Source organism: Crocuta crocuta, unplaced genomic scaffold (genome assembly GCF_008692635.1).
Source record: "Crocuta crocuta isolate KB4526 unplaced genomic scaffold, BGI_CrCroc_1.0 scaffold383, whole genome shotgun sequence".
NCBI lineage: Eukaryota > Metazoa > Chordata > Mammalia > Carnivora > Hyaenidae > Crocuta > Crocuta crocuta.
The window spans coordinates 1,333,807-1,355,423 of NW_027531897.1; the positions used below are offsets into that span (position 1 = coordinate 1,333,807).

Here is a 21,617-nt window from a genome sequence, read left to right on the forward strand (position 1 = left end):
AGTAGACATGTGAGCAAAAAATAAGGACACAATACAGGGAGAGTGGTGGCTTTATTCCTAAGTTTGTTAGGATATATGCCAATACATACACACACACATACACACAGTCACAGATAAGACACTAATTTATGTAGGTGTTAATTTTTTCAAGATTTGAACGAAGGGTGTTTAAGATATTGGGGATATGGAGCACAGGTGGATTTAAGATGATACAGTATTAACAATAAAAAAAAAACACTGCTATACTACTGTATTATATTTAAATCTAAGGATTCTTAATACTTGAATTTATCAATCCTAATGGTGGGGAATGATTTACTAAGATGAACATTTTCCAAGGACGCCTGGGTGGATCAGTTGGCTAAGCATCTGACTTCGGCTTAGGTCATGATCTCACGGTTTATGAGTTCGAGCCTCACATCGCGTTTTGTGCTGATAGCTCAGAGCCTGGAGCCCGCTTCAGATTCTGTGTTTCTTTCTCTCTATGCCCCTCCCCTGCTCATGGTCTGTCCGTCTGTCCCTCTCTTTCTCAAAAATGAATAAACATTAGGGAAAAAAAAGAACATTTTTCAAGTTTGTAGCCATTTGGGACTTTTCAACAAAAACAATCACCTTTCATTGTTATTATTAGTATCAATGTATCTTTAAGATGTCTGATGACCTTGGGGAGATGGCATCACTCAGGTCACAGCTCTCTGTATAGTGCTCATGATCTAGAAAAGCATATCCTGGCACCAAAAGGCTCAGAAGGCCAATGTCTCCAAGCCCATCCCATTTTGGCTAGACCGGAAATGATGGATTTCAAAGCCTGGAGTGGAGCAAAGACCAAATTAACAATAAAGTTAGAAAAAATGTTCTCAAAATCAAACCTCCAACATGTGTCTAAGTAAACATACATGTAGCCACTTAACAGTCCATTAAAATGGAATTCTGACAGTCTCATAAGTATGTTTTTAGAAAGGGACCAGGAGAGTGGCACACCTCCTCTCCATCAATATCTACTATGATTTAATGAGATGGGGTATAAAAAAATGAAAGCACAGAATAAGAATTCTTCATTAAATCACATTTTCAAATATCTCAGCTAAAAGCGCCATCAAAATAATTCCACTTTTTCATGCCCCACCACCTGTTAGATGGGCAAACTTCTTTTAGTTTTATTTCTTTTTTTAACCAATAGGTGGCAATCTTTATTGCTAAGACTATTTAAGCAAAACCTTCAGTGTAGAAAAGATGGTTTTTCCTCCCCTCCTGTCAAGGCTCAGAATGTCTTTTACCAATGAGCTATCTACTAAATGATTATTAATCATAAAAGCTCAATAGTTGTGTCTTCTTACATTACTGTAATTTTGGCTTGGTAAGAAAAAAAAAAAAAGACGACCTGACAATTTTTTCCATTAAGAAACACACCAAGTAGAGGGAACAAAATCACATGTTTTTCCTAGGTATGGTTTTGACAGTGTTATTACACCAAAGGAAGGCAGACAATACGTACAGAATACACGCGAGTGGCATATTAAAAACTGTGGAATGGCTTCCCACCAAAGGGCACAGGTCATGAAGACACACAATGTAAAAAGAATACAGGAGCTGACCAGAGAACATCTTCCAGGGGACAAGACTCGTTAAGCACACATGCAGACACTTTTAAGAAAGAAGCACTAGGCCAGTACACAGGTGTTTGGCGAATGCACTGCCTCTTTCCTTGGAAGCCAAGACAAGATTCAAGAATGAGTCTCAGAAAACTGGTCAAAGCCACCGCCAGGACTGTCTAGCTTCTGTAACGTCTGCTGTAATTTAACCTCATTTCTTCTTGGGATTGCCACAAAGAAGATACAAAAGAATCATTTCATAAATTTTCAGATGTTTAAGCCGGCTCTAGGTCCTTATTTCCTGTGGCTAAACAATTTCAATTCCTTTCATTTCCTTCAGATCTACACACATCACTTAATTTCAGGAACTTCTTTTGTGTGCGTGCCAAATGTGTTTTTAACATTTTTGAATGGTATCAACGGGTTGCTGAGTTCTGCCAAATACTAGGTTTTTAATACTCTAATTTTTTAGGGGCTTGGTTGTGACCATGATGCCTCAACAAAATCCTCTGCTTGGTGGAGTGTCATTAAATTCTGTTTTACAGATGAGAAAACCAAAGTGAAGTACGTTACCATCTTTAGGACACACAGCAGATTAGTCACAGTAATTAGGACTAACGGCTGGCCAAGGGCATTGTTCAAAGCCCAGCCTGTTCACAAGTGTTCCAGCATAAGCAAGAACAATGAAAAATGGCGCTAAACAAAAAAGTGCAATGACTGCTTTGGTGATCCTACATCAATAACAAACCCCTTCTCCTAAACATCTTCCAAATGCCCACAAACACCCAAACTTACAGTACATTCAAAACTCAACCAGCTTGAAATCAATGAAGAAAGCATATTTATCAGAATTCCTAAATTTCCCAACAGGTGCAACCACTGGATCTATTAAATAGATCCACTTACAGTACAATAATTAATTATGAAATTGGAGTTAGCTCATGTATGAAAGTCATTCAAAATCGTCCTCAAACCACCAGGCAGGCTCTTTTGAGTAAGACCCATCACGTATGTTCTTTTAGGATGCTGAAACCTATTTCTTCCTTTTGAAGACAGCAGCTGAGTCTCAGAGAACCAACCCGAAGTGAGTGATTTGGATGCCTGATTTCATGTGGCAATTAAGTGTGAGTCACTTCACCCCTGGTTTGTCCCTGCAATAACAAAAATAATTCTGTGTGCCAAACGGATGCAGGGAGGTTGATCAAACTATACAATGCTTTGGGTTTCTTTAGAAACTGTCTCCAAAACCCATGGGATGTGCTAGTCAACAAAACATTACAGAACTATAGACGATGTTCAGGTGAAGCTATTATTTCTTAACTCTACTCCCACCGACTGCCACATGATACCTGCGTTCAAAGAAGTACATTTTTCTAAGGCCTCAGCTTCATTAGAATACAAAGGGAGAAAACTGAAACATTATGATGGATCTAACCAGTCAACTATTCAGTGAATGGTGGCATTAATACATTCTGCCTGAGCTACAATTACAGTTACAGCAAATATTCTTCACCCCACCAGAGAAATTTAACTTATTACTTGATATGCAGTTAAAAGACAAGTTTTCACAAGGATCACTGAGTGAGCTTAATAATCCTATTAAAAGAAATGCACCCTAAAGTCTTTAATTAAGACCCATTTAGGTGAGAAACTTTCAACATGTGCTTTCTGCTAAGTCCCACTGAATGAAACAACAGAATTTTCCCTCCACTCAGTCCCCCATCCGATGCAAATACATTCCTTGCAACCGTGTTTCCTGCTCAAACTATTGTTTTTCTTGTACCTAACTAGAAGAAAAAAATCAAGTCAAATTATTTCAATTTTAAAGGGCTTCTGTGTATAAATAAGAGATCACCAAGGACCGGTGATTAACAGAATTTCAGTTTGCTCCAGATAAAGCTTCGGTTTGCAGAGATGCATCTGTCAAATCCACGGGAATGTCATCTAGTAAAGATATAATTAATGCAGCCACACAACACTCCAAATTAATGCTTTAATTTAAACTACAGCTGTTTAATCTTCTCATTGTAAGAGACCAGAATAACTAATGCTTGGTTCTAGAAGGGCAGGAAGTAAACAAGAGTAAAAGAGAGGAAACTGAAGTTACTCAATTGTCCGTGAAGCTTAAGGAACCATTTTATGCAGTTTCAATTAAATAGTCCCTTCTCACTCTGGTTCCCGTGACTGCTTAATGGCAGATTACTCAGAACCTGAATCCCAAAGCTAATCTGTCTCTGCTCCTGAGCCACCAGAGTTAACTGAGCACTTGCTTTATACTTGCAGTCCCGGGCTGGGACCTATTTCCCAGGTAGCTTCTGTCTGTTTAGCAAACTACACTATCTCTAAAGACAAAGAAAGGCTGCTATTGGACACCTGTGTTTGTCACAGCGGGTTCATGTGTATTTTCTTCAGTGAACATTTTGTGGAGGAAAGAAAGGTAGGACTATGGGTACAAATTCCCAGTGGGGCCCCAGGCTACCTCTCTCTTCCACTATGAAGGGACATCAGTAATGTGTGAGACAAGTTTGTGACAAACTAGGGGACTGCCCAGGATCCAGGCTGAAATGGTTTATTCAGCTACAGCTGTGAGCGAACAGAACTTTGAGCTTCCTAACTCCGCCCTCTTTTAATTCACTGAAACTTCCCTTCAAAAAAATGTTCTAGGTTATGACCTCCACATGGATGATTCTTCCCAGAGATGAATTTTCTCTGAGGAAAATCCTCTCAGCTAGGCGGAGATTCTGAGAGAGGACACGTCTTTTAAAACAGGAAATACACCATCAAAACCTTTCTGAGTTCTATGTGTCTAATCACAGCAGCAAACAAATCTTTTCTTCATCAAAATAATACTTGAACAGAGAGCCCAGGTTTTACGTGCCTATGAAAGGCTCAAAAGTAACAATTCTTCTGATACCAAGAACAGAAACAAGAGTGTGTTTCAAATAACACAGAGGCAAAGGCCTCAAAACGGGCCTTCCTCTTTCCTTGTGGCCTTTTGTAAAAACTGAGACAGTGGACCGGTGGGAATTCTAGCAGGAAAAATGTCCCATCAGAGACTGGCTTTTTGTTTTAAGAAAAGAAAAAAAAAACATGCTTATGCCGAAAATTCTTGCTTTTTCCATTATGTGGTGTCTGGGGGAGGGTGGGAAGAGGAAGGCTTCTTTCTATATCTGTAGAGCACTGTAATTTAAAATGAGTCATGTAAAACATAAATGAAAATGTTAACCTTTCTGACAGGGGTCAGCAAACTTTATTCCTGCTTGGATCCATTTTCCTCGGGCAAACTCGACTAATCCCAAGCCAGGGGCTTTCCCTATAGACATACTCCGACTTACCTAAGAAACTGAGGGTTAAGTCTGAAAAATGGCAAGCTGGAGGAGGGGACCTCAACGCCTCAAGGATTGAGAAATCGTTGGCCGCGGCTCAACCTTGGGCTATCCCTAGGCCACCCCTCACCTCCCACTGCACAGCAGTGAATTTTCCCCAACACAGCTACAGAGGATACCCTGACTCCTACAAGGGGTGGAATTATTCATCTTAGTGCCACCTACTGCAGTGTGGCTTAACCTCTCTCTCCTGGGTCGGTCCTGGGAAAGCATCTGCGTGCCTGTCTACCCATGGAAGACTTCTCTTTCTGGGCATCCCCCTGCCTCAAATCCGCCTTGATGGCTGAACGGAATCACTAGCATCGACAGGAACCCAAGAGTGACTGATGTGCTCTCTGAGCAAGACTCAACATGGCATCACGCGGAAAAGTTCAGATGCCCGATCCATGTCCAGCCTCACCTGCGTTCAGTCAGGGCTGCTCTCTTCTCCAAGATTAAACTTCTACTAAGTTGAGCAATTAAAGCAAAAAATTCTTCCAGACTGTAATTGCTATAAACGAGTCCAGTTCTAGGTTCAAACACTGACAATGTTCTAATAGCACAATACTTTCTCGCTTGGATGGAATGAGGTCACTGCTTTAAGTTACAGTATTTCAGTCTTCCTTCTTTACTGTGAAAACACTTCTAAAGAAATTGATGAGGGGCACCTGGCTGGCTCAGTCGGTTAAGCAACTGACTGGCTCAGCTCATGATCTCATGGTTCGTGGGTTCGATCCCCATATTGGGCTCTGTGCTGACAGCTCAGAGCCTGGAGCCTGCTTCAGATTCTGTGTCTCCCTCTCTCTCTGCCCCTCCCCTGCTCATTCTCTGTGTCTCAAAAATAAATAGACGTTAAAACATTTTTTAAAGAAATTGATGATTTTGTACAAAGAGCCTCGACTAAGTCTCTGGTTTGATATACAGTTCAAGTACATGATCTTGATACAAACAAGATACTGGCTTATCGAACATTTTTAATAACTATATCTTTAAGATTTTTTAAATTTGTTTGAGGGTAACTGAAAATGGCCAAAGATTATAGAGATGTGAGATCATATTTAAAACGTCTACAACCTACAGGCCACTTCTTCCTAATATTTACTTAATATTTGCTTCCAGCATCAGCAGTGGGTTTAATATGACATGGCCTCTCGGTAAGACTGCTAGAGGTTCTTTTCCTTCTCCGTTTCACTTTGAGGGTGGCAAAGAGCGTGATGTTGGAAAGCACCCTGAAGTCAGCGTCGGCATGCAAATCCCAGCTCTCTACTATTAACTAGTGTTTGCTTCTGGGCACGTTTCCGGGCCTCAACCTGAAAAGTGGAATGAGTGAGAAAATGCGAGCAGTGCACACAGCACGGTGTGGCTGGCTCAAACCAACTCAAACCAAGGGCTCAATGCATGTCAACTTATCTTGAGAATCATGGTGAAGAAATTTCAAACTTTTCATCCCAGAGGTAAAACATGTCATCTTACATGTATTTAAGACAAAGGCAGAAACCAGATGCAATGAAGTAAAAAGGGGAATAAGAAAAAATTGCAACAGCAACCTTTTTAGCGAATCAAAAATTCAAGTCATCATTCAGTGACATGCCTGTAAATGGAAGGTCCTGAATAAGGCAATGAAATTAATCAGAGCCTACAGTGCCTTTGCCTGAAACATTAAATAGCAACTCAGTGAGATAGATTTCTGAGAAAAGGCTAAACCAATCAGTAATGATCTCTAGAAGCAAGGGATTTTTGCCTTCATTTTAAAAAGTTTTGATTGTTGTATTAACTCCCAGCCTTCTTCATTTCCTTCTTTTAGCAAATCATACATTAAATGTGAGATAACATAATTTGGAGATTATGAACTACATTTGCTGGGATATAAAATTTGAAACGTTTCCAACTGTGTACTAAACATCTGACGCTGACAAAAGATGGTCCCTTAGCAATTAACTGAATCAAGAGATTCGTAAGCAAAAGCTTCAGTTATATCTCAAATGTATTCTAGCAAATGGATTGCATGGGGGTTCCCTGCAAGGTGGGAGAGCAATGTTTTGCATTCTGGGAACAAAAGATCATTGTAAACCTGTCCCCAACTTTCTCCTTCAGAGTATATGAAAGGCAACTAGTTTTAAAGCCAGACTAGAACACTAGTCCCGTACCCCGCAAAAGTGTTCTCACTCTGAGAGCTAAAGAATATTCAAAATACTAAATAAATAAAGGATGGAATAGCTAAGGTAGAATTCGCCAAAAGCAGTTAAGGGTATAAAATAGTTATGATTAGACGAATCCCCTAATTTGACCACATCACCATTGGACAGGCAGAGGTCCTGGGGTCTGCTGCACACACTACGGAAGCCAACATGAGTAAATATTCGGTGCATCTTATGAAATTTGTCCTGAATGCGGGCCACAGTTACACGATTCCATTCGCAGAAGAGCTGGAGAGACGTGGTCTGACAGGAAACGGAGTTTCAACCTAAACAACCATGAATTTTATGCTCCAATGTTTAAACTTCCTCTCCGTGTTAAAGCTGACCGGGTTTCTCAAGTTTCCCTTCTGGGGAAGATTAGACCACAAATGACAGTTACAATATAACCGTACATAACTACAAGCATCTGATGGCTGGGGGAGTAGCAGGTTACAACTAGCTCTCAATCCTTTCAAGCTGATTTTAGTGAAATGAGCAAATTCCAACACAAAGGTACGTTTGCATGATTGAATCGACAACGCCTTGTCGTTCTGCTTTGTATACTGTGCCATCACATGTTTATATGTAACATTATATACACTAGTAGATATACGTTACCCCATTTTATAAATATATGTCATACATACGTAAAAAACATTTTGAGAAGTGCTAGTCAAGTGAGTGGTAACTTAAAGGTTAATTTTTAACCACGTACACCCCAGAAATTCCAACAGGACTTTAACTACCTCTTTCCAGCCTGCTGTTCTGATAGGTCCTTCTCCTGAAAGGGAGAGTAACTCACACAAGTGCTTCGTTCTCTTTAGTTTTTCTTGGGTCTATTTCCTGCAAGTGGAAAAACCTTATTGTTCAACTCACCGCCTGGTATCAGGCCACATCACAGGTCCCTGGCAAGCCAGGGGATCATCTCTGGCTCCGGGGTGCCCTCCTGGCCAATGGGCTGTGTGTCCAGGAATATCACATCGTCACTGAGCACAGACATTCCTGGCAGAGGGTGCTTTATCGCAGTATGGTACAGCTGCTTAAGCACAGTGGGGCAACAGGCAGACAGTCTGAGTCAAATCCCAACTCCTCCACTAGCTGTGTGCGCTTGGGCTATCACTGAACTCAACTGTAATTTCTTTTCCTTTACAACAGGGATAATAATAAGGCCAATGCCCTGGAGTTCTTACGAAAAGTAACAAGTTAACATAGTAAAATGTTAGCACAGCACCTGACACAGAACTAGCATTTGTTAAACACACAAAATATAGGTACATATAGATTCCCACTTGCCCAAGCCAGTAATATTTTCACACTATCTCTATAGTCTGAGTTGGGGAACATGCATTTTATTTCTAGGTCTTTGGAAAATACACACTTTACAATTTTATTCTTCGGGTAACTGTTCTTTCAGGTAATCAGCCTCTGACTTTCTCATTACAAAGTTTAGATGAAGAGGAATGTTTAGGTCTTCCCATGTGAAATGGGAAGCTTCATGTATCTTTCTGAGCTCCTGCTGATAAGATCAGAGAGTGTCTATTAATTGCCTTTCCAGGTGAAATACAAGGAAGCAGCACCCTCAATTCTCAAGCTACCATCTTTTCTCCTCAAAACTCGACTGACAGCAAACCACTATCTTTAGGCATGTACAACTACAAAGGAGACGGAAGCCTGGTACTTAACTAGATATTCTGACTAGATGCTTTAATAATATTTTTATACTTAAAACTTTTTTTGTGGGGCCAAAACCTATTTAGAGGTAGCCTTCCACTGATTTCATAGCAACAATGTTGAGAACACTTTCAAATGTGCACACATGCATGCAAGGTTATTTTTACTATGTTGCTCTTTTTCACTCCATAGGGTTTCCTGTTTATCAGCACTTATGAGTCTCGTGTTATATCTCCTTTCTATGTATTTATCATCTTTCTCCCTCATTCTTCTTTTTCTTTGGATTCTGGAAGAGGCCTATCTGCTTTTCTTCTTTACAACACTAAATTTATTTCCGACTGCATTAATTCTATTCCTAATTGTCTCTCATATGGATTTTAACATGCTATCACATTTATAATTTATTTACGACCACTCTTTTTATGGTTTCACTCACATTTCATCCCACCTTATCGCTTTTTTTTTTTTTCAACTTATAAACAGTTAACTGCTTTCTCCCCCTCTTTCATTAGGGCCATGTCATTTTGAAGCAATAAATCATTGGTGGAGGTCTATTCTTTCTTCCAATCTTCTACTTGATTCCCCCTTTCCTTTATGAAGCAACCCTGTTGAGCAGGCTAAGCTATATTTTTCCTATTTCGTGATCACAAAGCAAGGAGAAATCTACCCAGACCTGGTGTTTGCTCTGAGCTAGTCCTAATCCACTGTGCGATGGCTTCAGAACTAGAGCCGGCTGGCCAGTTGAGATGAACAGTTCCCAGGCCAATTCCCAGTGTGGTTTTCATTCCAATGTCATTTCGCTGGCCTGAAAGAAAACCTTCTTCTGCCTTCACTGCCTGGCTTCCTGTGGCGCTGAATGATGGAGAACTCTATCAGTGTACTCAAACCTCAGTCCACACAGGTCTTTCTAACTCTTCCTCACCTTCAACACTTTACTTTTGTGGAGGGAGAATCTCAGGATGCGACAGTAATAGCCCCTGTCCCAAGACCCCCGCTTTGCCCCGTTCTTTGCCAAGTTATGACCTCTCCCACCAAAGAAGAAGGCGCTGTTGAGGGAGATGAGAAAGAGGAAGGGACGGGCACTCTAGGGACAGCTGCCTGGGCTCTTTCTCAATTACAAGCAGAGAGTGGGGGGTAGATGTGGCTCTGCCTACCTATTTACAGGTGGCCAAAACTTACTGTTTTTAAGCTCCGTTCTGTCTGGTTTACAGTAGACATTTCTCACTTTAGAATCCAAGTGCTTTTCTCCACCTTCTTAGGAACTCTAGCGAGAAGTCTCACGAGGCTGTGTCCAGAGCACCAGGCAGAGACCTTTTTAGATCAGGAAACTTTCAAATGTTTTCAAGGATAAGGACATGAGTAAAAATAAAAGCACCCAAGAAGTTTTGCTGTTACTCATGGCCTTGCAGAGACTATCTCTGTGCAAGATCACATGGTCCTTTTAAACACCCAGAAATGAAATTCACCTGTGCTTTTCACGTGCTCTCACCCACCCTCCTGTCCTTGGGACTCTGGAAACAGAAAACACAATGTTTATGTTACAAACTTGGCGGTGACTGACTTTCCTGGGAAATAAAGTTTGACATTCAAAGGAATTCAGTCATGAGCCAGGCTTTAAAATGGCATTTACTGCTGACTCTGACACAACTTAGGTTTAAGATTTGAGACTGGTTTGAGTCCACGTGGGATTTCTTGTACTTCTGGATTTCAAGCAGCCAGCATCCATATGCCAAAACACATCAGTCTTATGCTGGACACACTCAGCTTTTTGGCTTTTAAACAGGTAATAACCAGCCTGTGCTTCATCTCAATCAAAATGATATAATAATAAGTCAGAAAGAAGAAACTTTGAAACTGAGGTGAACACCTGAAACAGACATAAACTTCTTCCAAAATAACATCTATAGAAGGAAAACCACTTATCAATGGGACACAGCTTTTGGCTATCTGATCAAGGTTTATTTCTTCCCCATGAAACTTGCGTCTACACACATATACCCAAAACTTTGTCTTGGTTACATGGCCTCATCAGTCTCCTTGTGATGCCACCCTTTACTATATTTAACAGACGTAAGAAAAATGCTGTGAGTCACATGAAACAAAGGTAATCTGTGGGGCGCCTGGGTGGCTCAGTCGGTTAAGCGTCCCACTTCAGCTCAGGTCATGATCTCGTGGTTCGTGGGCTGGAGCCCCGCGTCGGGCTCTGTGCTGACAGCTCGAGCCTGGAGCCTGCTTTGAATTCTGTGTCTCCCTATCTCTCTGCTCCTCTGCTCGCTCATGCTGTGTCTCCCTCTCACACAAAACTAAAATAAACATTAAAAAGAACAAGACGTAATTTGTTGTGTGGTTGTACAAATGTAACAGCCAATGAAACTTAACAGATAAAACAAACGTAATTAAAGACCACCCAAAACGCTTCAACTATCTGGTTGCTTCAGTTGCTGGTAACGTCACAAAGGACTGCTTACCCGGAGCCACGCAACTGCCTGCTGGAGTGTTTCTGAACCCTCTGAATACTCCTTCTAGGGAGCCCTCTCCTTTTTAAATATGTGCACAATCCCTTGAGCTTTACCCTCTTAATCAGGAAAATGATGGTCATAATGCAATCTCTGCAGGGTGGATATAAAAATCAAATGAAAAATACCTACGAAATGCCTGGCAAACAGTAGGTCTGAAAATTTTTCAGGTACTTTTTTTTAATAGTAAAGTCTTGACGACATTTGTTAATTTACGGTACACTTGGAAAAAGGCATTTTCCACATTTAAATACAACCATGGGGAAAGTGTGCTTCAATGACTGTATTTCTTTGATATGTGCTAACCAAATGCACAAAATCTCATTCCTTGGTACTCAGTAGATATTCGACATTATTTAGCAATAAAGTCTTTTTGCTCTAACCTTTTTGAATCTTTCTTCCTCAAAAATAGGAAACTTACTTTTTGCTACCCAAAAAAGCAAGTCAGCAGCGTGGTGAAATACTTTCAAATTACCAAGTAATGATGCAAATAATTCAGCTATGTTTCAAACAATCGGGACACATGGATGGAAAGATATATTTCAAATGAACTGTTCACTGATAAAGAAGCAACATGCTTAAACGTTAAAAATTATTTTAAAACACAGGATGAAACAAACCCAGTGGTGTTTAATGAGGATTCACAATAGATTATCTTATTCTCAACCTGAAGCAATTTTGAAAACTGACTCTTCCAAGAACCAACAGCATGTTGGAACCAATGTGAGGTTTTCTCACTTTGGCAACGGTACCTTGGGCCAAGTCTGAGTTGTGGTACGATGGCAGCTTCCTTCCTCGGGATAAAGCTTGTCGGATGAGGATGATACCAACAATATGGCTGACTTTACAATGCAGCCTTGCCCTCTTGGGCACACAGTGTAACAGTTCTATCACATAAATTTGAAGAGCTCTGAATAAACAAACCTTTCTAATTGGAATAGACAAATGTGAAAACCATCACCCTCTCTCCATGCCTTGGAAAATTTAACAAAAAACCCACTACACAAATACTTAAGAACTCTGAGCACCCATCATGCCAACAAATTGAATTACACCACACAGACGCAGCACAAGGAAGGCATTCCATGAATGTCCCTTAATTCACTCATGAACTACAATGTGTCAAACTGGAAGTCGCCAACCAATTTAGAAGTCAGCAATTCCTCAGTGTCGACCAACAGAGGGAGAGCATAAATTCTCACACTGTTGAAATATACCTTAAGATCATACGCTGAGAAGTTTTGCAAAAAAAAAAACAAAACAAAAAAAACCCAAAAAACAAAACCTTGCTACCAATTTGGCACTTTCATTAGCAATAATCTCATTTGATTTCCCGGCCAAACCTCCACATCAGATCTTGCAGTGAGGTCGTGTGAGCACAGCTGCCCAATCATCCCAGCTTGCGTTTCCATCCACATCCCTTCACCACTTACCCTTCTTCTGGCTTCAGGGCTGAAGTATTAATCAAATACTACCAGTGACAACTTAACTTTTCTGGGTTTGGTTTCTCCAACAATTCTTATTAGTAGGAATGGAGAAAGTTTTCCTAAGTGCCAGTAGTTTAAAGCAAAAATACAGCCAAAACTCAGAAGAGACGGTATCTACTTCTTTTTTTTTTTCTTTTTTCTTTTAAACATTTACTCATTTTTGAGAGAGACAGACAGACAGACAGAGCTTGAGTGGGGAGGAGCAGAGAGACAGAGAGAAGGAAACAGATTTCGAAGCAGGGTACAGGTTCTGAACTGTCAGCACAAAACCCCACTAGGTGCTTGAACTCACAGACCACGAGATCATGACCTGAGCCGAAGTTGGAAGCTCAACAGACTGAGACAGTATCTACTACTTATTTTACAACTAGAAAACACCAGGAACAGAAGGGGCTGAGGAATAAGAGTAAGAATAAGAATTAGAAGAAGAGGAAGAAAAAGAAGAGGAAGGATTAAAGAATTTACAGGAAGCAAAGTAGAATGGAATTTCTGACTCAAATAATGGATCAGAAATTTATATTTCACTTATACCCATATCTTTACTATCTTGGATATCACATTTGATCATCAAATTACAAACAGTCTCTTACAACACAGTTAATAAATTCACAGTCAGGACTTCAATATGTATCAAACTGTGACGGGATAGATGACTCAATCCATAGGCAGCACGTAATACAAGCTACCATCTGAAAATAGATGAACAGATGAATGCAAATACCTCCAAGCAAGAAGGTATCCAGAAAAGGTATTCCTGAAAGTGACAGCCATACTTTCTACGGCAGAAAGCCACTGGGACAAAATTCTGCATACATAATTAAACAGCAAGGTCTGCTGCTTGTTTTTGTTTTCAAGTGCAAAGTTCTATTTTATCAGACCATTTTAACAATGTATATAGTGCATGGAATTATCACAGTAAAAACAAACTACTGTGGTAGTTTATAGAAATTAGTAAGCAAGCATAACACATTTATAAAGTATTCTGACAGTATTTTGTTAAACTTGACATTTTAGGGATTATACCCAAGAAATTAAAATAAAGCCAACTTCTAGTACACCCTGACCTTCTCTTTTAGTTTCATTGAAAACCTAAGAACTGTTTTGGTACTCAGTGCTATAACATCAACCAAGACCACAAAACATTAGATATAATCCATCATGCAATTATGCTTCTAATATCTAGCTATCACGCCAAGTTATTTTTCCTTTCCTTAGCCTTCAAACCAATTTTGTGTCATTCCTCATGGAAATGTGTTCGCAACAAAGGCACACATACATACGACAGTCAGCTGTACTGCTTACATCTGTTTTACCAAGAAAAATATGGATATGTAAGTGGCATCATATATTTGGTACTCTTTCTTGCCAGAGGTACAAAATCCTCCCCTTTTTGGACGCTACTTAGCAGATGCAATCACCATTTGCTGTTAAATTTAAGAATTTCAGTTCTTTATTTTCTCAAACCCTGATTTAGGGAAGAAGTGCTTATTAATCAGAATTCCTCCTCTTCGACAAAGATGCATTCACCAAGAAACCCGAGAAGACTGACCTCAAACTTAACAAGGAATCTACTGACAACTAAATGAAAAAGGAAACACTGTCGCAATACAGAGTTCTATTTTTATGACAAAGAAAATTTCACGACAGCATCACCATTAGTTGGGTGGCTAGTACACGGAATAGGCTCCCTCCACTTTACAGAGTTCCTGCCTGAGTCAGAGGTGCGTGGGCTTTGTTTAGGTTGTAGAGATATGGACACCGGATGTTTTACCCATTTTGGAAAAAAGAGCACATAATGAAATGTCTATAGCCAGAACTCTTGAGGAAATCATCTGAACGTATATCTCACGTAAGAAAATATAGCTTCCATACCAAAGCTCTGGGACTCTAAACGCCACAGGTCATGGTAACACAGCAAAAGTCTTTTCCTGAAATAATATCTGTAACCTTGAACTTAACTGTCCAGGAAAAGAAAAGATAGATACCTTCTGGTCAAATAACAGACTGGAGGAAAGAGGGAGGAATGTTTTCCTCTCTGTTTGGGGGTACCAAGGGGTGCTCCCTACTCATCTGCCCTCAGCATTTGCCTATAATTCCTAACATGACCAGCCAGCTCAGGGCAGAACTTTTCTGGTAAAAGGCAGCCAAGGTGGGCAGCTTTTCTCTGTCAATTTTCTTCTCAAGAACATGCAAACTGTTATTTAGGATTACTTTCCTTTCTCTTCACATTTCTGGGAAGACAAAATAATTAAATTTAAAATGAGAAGGAAAAAATGTCTCGAAGATCAAGAATCTAGCAAAAAGAACAGACGTGCTGACACTCAAGAGGGGATAACTGTATTATAATATGTAACTTAAAACATGAGTAATATATTCTTGGGTCATAAGAGAAATCGTTAGGTGCATCTGATTTTTTCAGAAATAATTATTGCCTTTGTTTTCTCCAGATCTAGTCTTCAATCAATTAAACTGATTATATCCTTTGGAAATGTATTTCATTTCATACTAAAACACAGAGGCCAAACACTTAAATTTTTACACCTGGGTAAAAAATCTTTAGCATGTGCATTAAAATTTCCAGTTGGTCAGAAGTTAGAGGCAGGGCTCTACAGCCTTCACCTTCAAATGCCCTCTAACCAGCCCTGCTTTCCCACAAAAGCAGCATGGTCAAAGCAGAGTGGGCAGTCAGCACCAAAANTCCCCCCATTCAGGGGACATCAGCAGGATGATCCTCTGACTTCACAGCAAAGTTCCACTTAAGTAGGAAACAAAGGTGAAGAAAGTTATGATAAGGTCTAATCTCAACGAAAACAGAATTCATAAAGGCAGGAATTTGTGAAACAAAGCCAATTACTTTCACAGGTACTATCTGGGTGAGTAATAGCAGCCGTATGTTATGACCACGAGTCCTAGCAAAGGTGTGTAATTTTGGATCGGGTCGCTATCTTCTGTGACCCCTGTACAGTGTAGTCGATTTATGTGATTTATTACAGCCTTGCCTTCTAGACAAGGAATGACAGAGGGGCACTCAAATGCTGAGTGTGATAAATGTAAAAATAACATGGTTGGGAAACCTTGAAAGCAAAGACAAGGTACAAGCTTTTTTCTTTTTCTGTTTAGAAAGAGTTTTGATCGAAATTTAAAACTGCTCTTACCAAATGTATGTGTTATGTTTTATATGGGGAACTAGCTGGGACCCGGGACTCATTGTCAGGGTCTGAAACGGGGGTGGTATTGGGTATGGAGGTGGGTACGAACTCAGACCCCCTAAGCGACTTTGAGAGTGAGTAGATTCCAACGTTTGTTCTATTTAAACTAACATGGTCACTAGTTTGTATAGTTAACTAGATTCTACTTTGTCCCTAGAATGTCACTAGTCTAAATAGTCTTTGTTACCATGACTTTAATTAAAGAATCACAAAATACAGTTTTAAGAAACAGCCCCACTGGATGGCTTACTTATGGAAAAAAAAGGAATACATTTTCATTCCTCTATCCCTATGTCTCCACTTCCATCATTTCTTTGTGTAGAGAGGAAGTAGGGACCGCGGCTGAATGGGGTTGGGTGTTCAGGGATGGAATGCCAGTGTTGAAGAGTCCAATGCAGAAAAAGCTAGCGTACTGTCTTTCAACAGCATGGCGCCCCCAAGGATCAGGTGACACACATTTTGCACACCCTTCACCTGTACAGAAGGGAGTTCTCTCTGAAGGTCAAGCAGGGCTTGACTGGATTGTGGGAAAAGTGTAAAATGTGTAAAAAGTGTAAAATTCCCATTGGCAATTTTAGCCCTCCTGCCAAGGGAAAGAGATGAAAGTAGGGGAAGGGAATAAAATCTGTGCCTAAGGACACCTGCTCCTCTTGACACATGTTCCAATCACTTTGTTTAAGTGGCTGACAGTACCCTCTATCAGCTTAACACAGTTTCCCACTAGTAGAACTACCTATCCTAGGCCCTCGAGTATTAAATACCAGCTTTGGAGACATGGCATACAATGGTCAAGGCCAAGGCTGCAATATTCCTCAGATGTGAATGATGGGAAATAACAAAGAAACTGTGATTTCTAAAAACAGGATGGGTTGTCACAGGCTTGCCTGCGCATGACATACAAAGCACATGGCTCCTTTCAAGTCACGTGTCACATGAAACAGCTCGGTGATGAACCTTGGAAGCCAGCCTTTATCCACTTACTGCGAACCTAATGCACTGTTCTAGATGCTTGGGATAATGGAGAGACAAGTAAGGTCCCTGCCCTCAAAGAGCCTACAGTCTACCAGAAGGAACAGATAAGTATCAACATGGTGAGTAAATACTTTGCAAAGGCAGAGGGACAGGTAGCCACATGAAAGAAAGTGAGCAGAGCCAGCCTCTGTGAGAAGATTTGAGCCAAGAATTGAGAATAGGTCGGGGCGCCTGGGTGGCTCAGTCAGTTAAGCATCTGACTTCGGCTCAGGTCATGATCTCACGGTTCGTGGGTTCGAGCCCGGCGTCAGGCTCTTTGTTGACAGCCAGCTCAGAGCCTAGAGCCTGTTTCTGATTCTGGGTCCCCGTCTCTCTCCGACCCTCCCCTGCTCTCTCTCTCTCTCTCTCTCAGAAATTAAAAAAAAAAAAAAAAAAAGAATTGAGATTAAGTCACCCAGGAGCTGCCCAAGCAGAGAGAAGGAAGCACAGACCTGAGGTGGGAGGAGAAAGGCTAGAGAGGCATGCTATCCCTCTCAAATCTTGATGCCATTTTTCATCACTACTTCCTGGCAGAAAAAAGGGATGCAATTCATGTAGACTGAATGACTCGAATGAAGGCCAATAAACACAACAACGTCCAAATCATTAATTCAATTCAATCGACAGGTTGGGCTTCCTAAGAAACCGTACGCAAAATGTACTGGTGGAAGGTTTAGCAGCTTTTCAAAGGAGTTTCAAAAGCTAATCTTCATAGCTTTATTTCCAGGAACATTCACGGAAAGTGGAAAAGTAGGTTCTATTATGTAAGAAGGAATCCCTCACAGAGTCTACTTTTGGCCAGAGTTCAAATGACAACTTCCTTTTAAAAAGAGACAGGGCACCCGGGTGGCTCAGTCAGTTATGCATCCAACTCCTGATCTTGACTAAGGTCATGGTCTCATGGTTCATGGGATCGAGCCCTGAGTGGACAGCACAGAGCTCTCCTGAGATTCTCACCCTCCTTCACTTGGATGCACATGGTCTCTCTCAAAATAAAAAAAAAATTTTTTTTAATTCAAAAAGGGTGCCAGAGTCGCTCAGTCAGTTAAGCATCCAACTTCGGCTCAGGTAATAATCTCACAGTTCACGGGTTCAAACCCTGAGTCGGGCTTTGTGCTGTCAGAGCCTGCTTCGGACTCTGTGTCTCCCTCTTTCTCTCTGTCCCTCCCCTGCTTGCGCTCGATCTCTCTCTCTCTCTCTCCACACCCCAAAAAAAGAAATAAAAATAAAAAACATTAAAAAAAATAAAAATAAGAGAGTATGTTGCAAGAGTAGGGGACAAGAACCACACGATTAGCACACAGGCCAGGGTGAGCACCCTCTATCTATCCCATGCCCATTACGGGGCGTGCCGACTCCCAACGGGACATCTCAACAGGAGACCTGCATTTGATCCTCAGACCTCAGGGGTAACCTTCAAAATAAAATAAAGACAGTGAAACAGGAAAAGCAGGCTTAATCAAATGGAGGAGGGAAGGGATAAAAAGAATACAGGGCTAAAGAATTCAAGGACAGTAAGAGAAAAACTATCCTCTCTGTCCTGTCCCACAATCTGTCACTGCAAAGGCATCCAAATAAACATACACGTGGGCAAAAAGAAAGTGGAATCCCACAGCTGTCCTTACAACTACTTTCCTTGTCAATGTGACATGCAACTTGGAGCTACTGAATTCTCATTTCATAGCAATCATATGTAAATAAGACTAGAAGACTACATTTCTGAAAAATCTAGTTTAGTGCGATAGCTCCCTCACAATCTCCAATTCAACTGCCTATTCAACCTTTCAGTTACTCCTAATTACTCATTTATATTTAGGCCCACTCTTTCTAATATCTGAATGCACACTATCATGGTTTCTTTCTTAAATTCCACAAAAAAATTTCATTTAGTCTACTTTCCATGTATTAAACAAAAAAAAGAAAAAGCTGTTAAAATCTCTACTGTCACCACATTAGATGAGAAAGAAAGCATTATAAAATAGGTTGGGACCTAAGAAGAGAAAATCACTTTGCTTACAATGAAAAGTTACACCTAATAGTAGTTATCAAATGTAATTTTGCTTAGAAATTATTTTTACAAAATCTTGTGTCACTAATCTTGACAGGGTACCCCTTTTTCTACCTTTTAAATTATCTTCTCCAGTAATCCAACACAGATACTTGTAAAATTCTGGGATCTTTTGTATTCTGGGACAAATTAAGTAATTTTTCCTTTTGGACTGGCCTACTTTAGAATTTTTTTTTAACTCAAAAAAAAAGACAAATTAAAAATATGTAGTTTGGGGGAAAAACCAATTACATGTATACCCTCTATCTGCTAAAGGTATCTCAATGGTTGATAAAACCATATATATTTATATGCAGAGTCAACGTTTTATGATTTTCTTACAAAAAAAATAACGTCTGCTTTTGAACTGTATAGTAGAAGACAATATTTGGACATGATTTATAAAGTACAGCATAATGTTCATCAAACAAGTATCCCTGTTGGGTCAGGCAGGGGAGGAAAGAGCACATCCCTTCAGGTATCTCTAGGCAGTTACTCTTGACTTTTAAAAATATTCCCTACCCTATTATTACCCAATGCTAAAAGGCAGCTATTTATCCTTGCATAGTGCTCCTTGATTCTTGTTACCTCATTCGTATGTGCTAGAATAAGCCAACGTTAAAGAAGGCACGATCGTGTGAGAATCCCTTCCAGAAAGACACTGTAAAGTGCCATGGGCAGTTTTACTCAACACGCAACCACTGCAAATGGGTCCACCTGTTTTAAACATATCTTGCCAAACCTTCCTCAGTCTGAGGGGGGAAAAAAAAACACGTAGGAAAGAAAAAAAAAAAAGCTTGAAATTTATGGATGAAGAAATGAGTGTTCAACAAAGGTGATAACAGGAAAGTGGAGCAAAGTGCTGGTGTCTGTGAAAATGAACAGAAGAAAAACTTTAAACAACCAGCTGTGCACAAAGCTGAAGTGTGGACCATCTCCAGTAACAAGAGTGGTTTTTGAATCAAGGTGGTTTCTATATAAGAAAAGCATTCAGTAATTTTTTTCTTCTCATGAAGGCCAAGCAAAGAAGAGGCATTAATGCTACGAATGACATTGCCCACAAAGGAAGAGAACTCCCTCTACATCTAGACTGAGTACGGGATTAGGTTTCAACTTCAGCCAGTGTTTCTGGAGAGGAACCTAAGAGGCAGACACCAGGTTATAAAAACAATGGTTTCTTCTCTGCTGAGTTCTGGGCTCACTTTATTACTTTCTACATTTCTCCATACAAATGAAGTTAGTGCTACATCTACTGACATTAGACTTACTCTCTTCTTTCCTCAAACGATTATTTACATGTAGTAAGACCAATTACAGAATAAGAATGCATGAGATGTTTAATTCAATGGCAACTACAAAAACAGGGTTTAAAGATACAGAACAAGTTCTCAAACACCATCTCCGTTTTTGGACAACTTCCTACCCCACAAACACAACTCTCCAGTCTTGTAATGGCTGACCCAGCTTTTATGGACCATATATAAATTCAGGTAAGGTTGTCAAAGTAAGTTTCTGCTCAGAGCACACTACAATCTGACACAAATCTTAGGCTTTTCCTTTAAAAAAGAAAAAAAAAAGCGCCGCAAAGCAATCGCTCATTAACACTGACCTTGCTGTTGCTGCTCACTGTCTGCTTCAGCTTTCGAAGATCCCGGTGCAACAGGAAGGGGTCGAGGTGGTCGGGGCTTTGGTGTGGGAGGCGAGATTTTTTTCCTTCCAATATATTCAACATAAGTTCCTGGAAAGTCCCCTCTTTCCCCCGTCGTCTCATTATACCCATTTAACCAGCCAATTTCTTCAGGCCTGGCTTCCTGTCCGTCACTGAATCCAAGGGCTACTAAAGACCCTTTGTTCACAGTCAATACATCGCCCAAGTGCAAGTCAATATCTTCTTCTCGTTCCTTTTTGTAATCATACAGCGCCCGGTACTGGTAGCCCTCGGCACTCATGGCTGCAGATCTGTAACCATGCAACAGACGCGTCCAGTTGCACACTGCAGTCTGACTTTACGTTTCTATGGAAAGCGAATTCAGAGAGTATGTTAAGATTCCTAATAGGTGTCCAGCAGAGGACAAAGGACAACTCTCCAAAGGTTTAAGAGGAGAGGTGACTGGATGTCCGGCTGTCCATCTGTCCTCCATCAATGGTGTGACTGAAGACAGAGCGCCACTTCCTCTGCGGCCCACGGTCCTCTCTTTTCAGCAACTCATCAACACTTGGCCTCCAGGCTGACTCTCGCAGCGCGGCCCAATCCTTTCTGACACTCTTGTCACACTGTCCATCTGGCGTCTGATTTTACTGTTGCACACCACGCACAAGCTTCACCTAGCAAAGGAAAAACAAGACTTATGAATGAATGTCACACTTTGCCATCTGTGTGATTCTGAATTTCTACTTCCATTCAACAAGTATTTAATCAATTTGGCATACACACACAGGCCAGTGGGCTATTGCTCAACATGATATATACAACAAAGATTAGTAAGACGGTCCCTGCCTTCCAAGAACACCTGGCAGGGGTGGGAGGTGTGCTGGCATGTGG

At 40.6% G+C, this 21,617-nt stretch overlaps 1 protein-coding gene across 1 annotated transcript in view; it reads right to left on the minus strand.

The window, feature by feature from the left end:
- PIK3R1 (phosphoinositide-3-kinase regulatory subunit 1) overlaps positions 1–21,396 on the minus strand; it is a 72,519-nt gene extending 51,123 nt beyond the window's left edge. Inside the window, exon 1 of the mRNA XM_077773522.1 lies at positions 20,685–21,396. Coding sequence (XP_077629648.1) covers positions 20,685–21,024 — 340 coding nt within the window. The 5' untranslated portion in view covers positions 21,025–21,396. The remainder of the gene's footprint in view (positions 1–20,684) is intronic.
- Between the last annotated feature and the right edge of the window lie 221 nt (positions 21,397–21,617).